Below are 3,520 nucleotides of genomic sequence, written 5' to 3' on the forward strand. Positions count from 1 at the left end.
GTTTTAATTACGCAAGGGCAAAAAGGTAATATTTAGAGGCGAGATGAGTAAAACTAGAGGCGATCTTTAGCAAACCCGATAATAAACGACGAGATTTCAGATCTACGAATCGAGCAACAAGAATAGTAATTTCAATTGCAGGTTTGATTTATTATACGATAAAAGCATCAATTTCTTTTGTTCAATAGTATAACTCTAGAGAGTTATACGCTGTATGTTTTTCTCGATTTGAGTTTATGGTAATTGTTTTTGCTTTATCGTTGCTGTATAAGTTAAAATTGATAGTAATTCTGACATCTTTGATGAAACGAAAAAAAGAGTTAGAGATTTTCTTCTTGTGATGGATCATCGTTGAAGTAATGTTTTGGCATCTTGAGTTGAAAATGTAAATACTATTGGTTATTCATGAGAATACTTAACGATTTAAGGCAAAAATGTGTTATTTTAAGGACTAACATGTGTTATAATAAGATCTCGATAGTGTTACTCTAAGGACTAACCAGTGTTACTCTAACGACTAACCAGTGTTATGTTGTTGGCTTAATAGTATTGAAACACTAATCTTGAATCATTGACAAAAATTTACTCCCTCCATTCAACTCCACTTTGCAAGTTTTATTTATCACGTTTGTCAACACAGCCTTTACATGATAAATATCGTTAGCTGCGTGTTTGCAAAAATTATAAAAGTTAGATATTTTTAATGCACTCTTAAAGACGAATCAAATAAGATCCCACATGAATATATTTTCACTTATGTATCGAGAGAAAATTGAAGTTGAATGTCCGCTTGTGAATAGTGCGTAAAAGAGAAATTGCAAAGTGGAGTTGAATGGAGGGAGTATCATTTGTTGTACAGTGCTTTGAGGTGAATATTGAGGAGTCCTTGTTGTTTTCTTCTCGAAGATTCTAGTTTTCCCTTGTGCCTTACTCTTGTCGAAAGTCGATTAGCTCAAATGGCCGAGTATTGTGCGATGCACAAGATGTGGGTTCAACTCTCATGTTGGGTATAAAAATTAATACTAATAGTGTTATTCTAATTATATAAGTATGTTATTCTAATATTAAAGACATGTTATTCTAATATCAAATGCCGTCAAGATTAGTGCTGTATGTGGAGCAACATTATTTTGGGGATTATGTTGAACACATACTTAAAAGTCAGAATTTGATGCCATTTGACCTTTTTGCTATTCTTTCAACAGTCGTCCCCGAGGAATAGAACGAACTATGTTACTTTGTCCAGTTGTCCAATTAAAAATTCAAAGTTTACGTTATAATTGTCGATTTTTTCTACTTTGTCTTACTGCACTCCACGATTAAGCTTACCTGGTCAGTCATTCATATGGATTAAACGAAATTGGTGCCACACAATTCTTGTAAACACTTATAACTCCTGATAAATGAGATCAATTGGTCATTCATATGGATTAATATTCAAAATTAGTACAGTATTACTTTGTAGCGTGATTAGTGTTAGTCGATCGAGTAACTAGTGTTTGCCTTATACAGTAACCAGTGGTACTCCAAAGTAGTATCCAAAATTAAGGTTATACTATTGAATTACTAGTGTTACTTAATGGAATAAACAATGTTACAAACAATATCCGCAAAACGTAATTATGCTATGTGGGACTCGAACCCACATCTATGTGAAAAATTTCACATTGCTCTACCGTTGAGCTAATAGAATTTTAAGAAAATTGAAATAATGTCTACTCTAAATAACCTCGAACTTGCTTACTTTTTTTATACTCAGGATCAAATTATTCATTTATCAAAAAAACCAATCAATTTAGCTCTCTGAGCTAAACCAATATACATATGGCAAAGAAACTCGGAGAAAAAATAGTCCCGACACAATATAAGTAAAGAGCATTGAGGTTAGCACGCAGTCAGTAACCATGGCTCGCCTGACACGTCGACGGTAGAGCAATGTATACTTCTAGGATGTACACGTACTCCCAGCCAATTCATAGCCGCTTCCCACAGTTTTTTGCTGACATTACTTTCAAAGAATGTATGAGATCCAATGTTTCATCACCCTTTGATATAGCAAGTAACTAGTATCAAACAATTGTTATAACACGAGAAAACCATTATTATAACAAAGTATAACCATTACTGTAACACGAGTAAACCATTATTATAACAAAGTATAACAGTTATTGTAACAAGATTAAACCATTATCACAATACAGTTATACCATTATTGTCGCAAGTTACACTCTTATTCATTTTCATAACAGATATTAAATTGTTTTTGTAACACATGTGTGATGCTATTGTAATATATTGTGTACATCATTGCCACCGTAAAACAGGGTTGTTTGTTAGTGCAACACTAATAAGCTATTATTGTAACACACATTATCTGTTGTTGTAACATAAAGTATAACCATTTTTTCCGATCGCCTTTACACTAGGTTTTCTTTGGAGCAAGTTGAGATTTACAAGCTAAAAGCATAGAATATTACCTAAATCAATGCTATAGAGGCCTGATCCATTCACGTTTTTAGCATATACCAAAGGTGTACTGCCAATCATAAAATCAATACCATTGAAAATCAAACACCTGATATAGAATGCAGGAAACTGCGTTGAATTAATGGAAGAATTAGGAGTTTAGAGGTTCTATACACATTCAACAATTATAGAAGAATTATAGAGAGATAGAAATAGTTGAAAGATTAAGTTTGTATTGAGTTTGTGTGTAAAATGATGAATGAATGAATTACAATTGCTGAGTATTGCTTATATATATATCACAATTTGACACCTAATTCCTAACTAACTGCCATCTCACTTCCAACAACTTTCATAACAACTTTTGGCGCCAAACCCAAAGTCTGTTATTCAAGTCTGTTATTTAGTTATTCTGTATCATATCTTCCTCCTTCAGAAGAGACTTGTCCTCAAGTCTTAGCTATCTTCTGGATAAACTCAGGATACTGTTGCTCAATTACTTCAGCAAATTCCCATGTGGCATCGTGTATTGGAAACCCTTCCCAATGTACCAAGTACTGCATTGTAGCTTTGTTTTGCCTCTTTACAATCCTTCTTTCCAACACAGCTGCTGGTTGAATAGTACCATCACTAGAAAGCCCTTGCATCCAGTTTGGAATATGAGGTGCAGCAGGAAGATTTCCTCTGAATGCTTTCAACTGAGACACATGGAATACTTTATGAATTTTAGTAGTGTCAGGAAGAGTCAATTTATACGCAACCTTGCCCACAATGTCTTCCACCTGAAAAGGTCCATAGTACTTGGGTGATATCTTCTCACTCATCCTTTGTTGGAATAACCCTTGCTTGTAGGATTCCAACTTCAGCCACACCCAATCTCCAACCTTAAACACTCTTTCTGTTCTTCCTTTATCAGCCTAAGTTTTCATTCTGTGTTGTGCTTTAGTCAATTGTTGTCTGAGCAAAGCTAACATAGCTTCTCTTCGTTGCATAGTCCTGTCCACAGACTCCACTGGAGACTCTTCTGGTAAGTAAGGAAGATGAATGGGAGGGG

At 34.4% G+C, this 3,520-nt stretch overlaps 1 protein-coding gene across 1 annotated transcript; it reads right to left on the minus strand.

Moving 5' to 3' along the window:
* Positions 1-2,915: 2,915 nt before the first annotated feature.
* On the minus strand, positions 2,916-3,290 carry LOC141632805 (uncharacterized). Its single transcript, XM_074445317.1, has one exon. The coding sequence runs from the start codon at positions 3,288-3,290 to the stop codon at positions 2,916-2,918; it is 375 nt and encodes a 124-aa protein (XP_074301418.1).
* Positions 3,291-3,520: the final 230 nt, after the last annotated feature.

Source organism: Silene latifolia, chromosome Y (genome assembly GCF_048544455.1).
Source record: "Silene latifolia isolate original U9 population chromosome Y, ASM4854445v1, whole genome shotgun sequence".
Taxonomy (NCBI): domain Eukaryota; kingdom Viridiplantae; phylum Streptophyta; class Magnoliopsida; order Caryophyllales; family Caryophyllaceae; genus Silene; species Silene latifolia.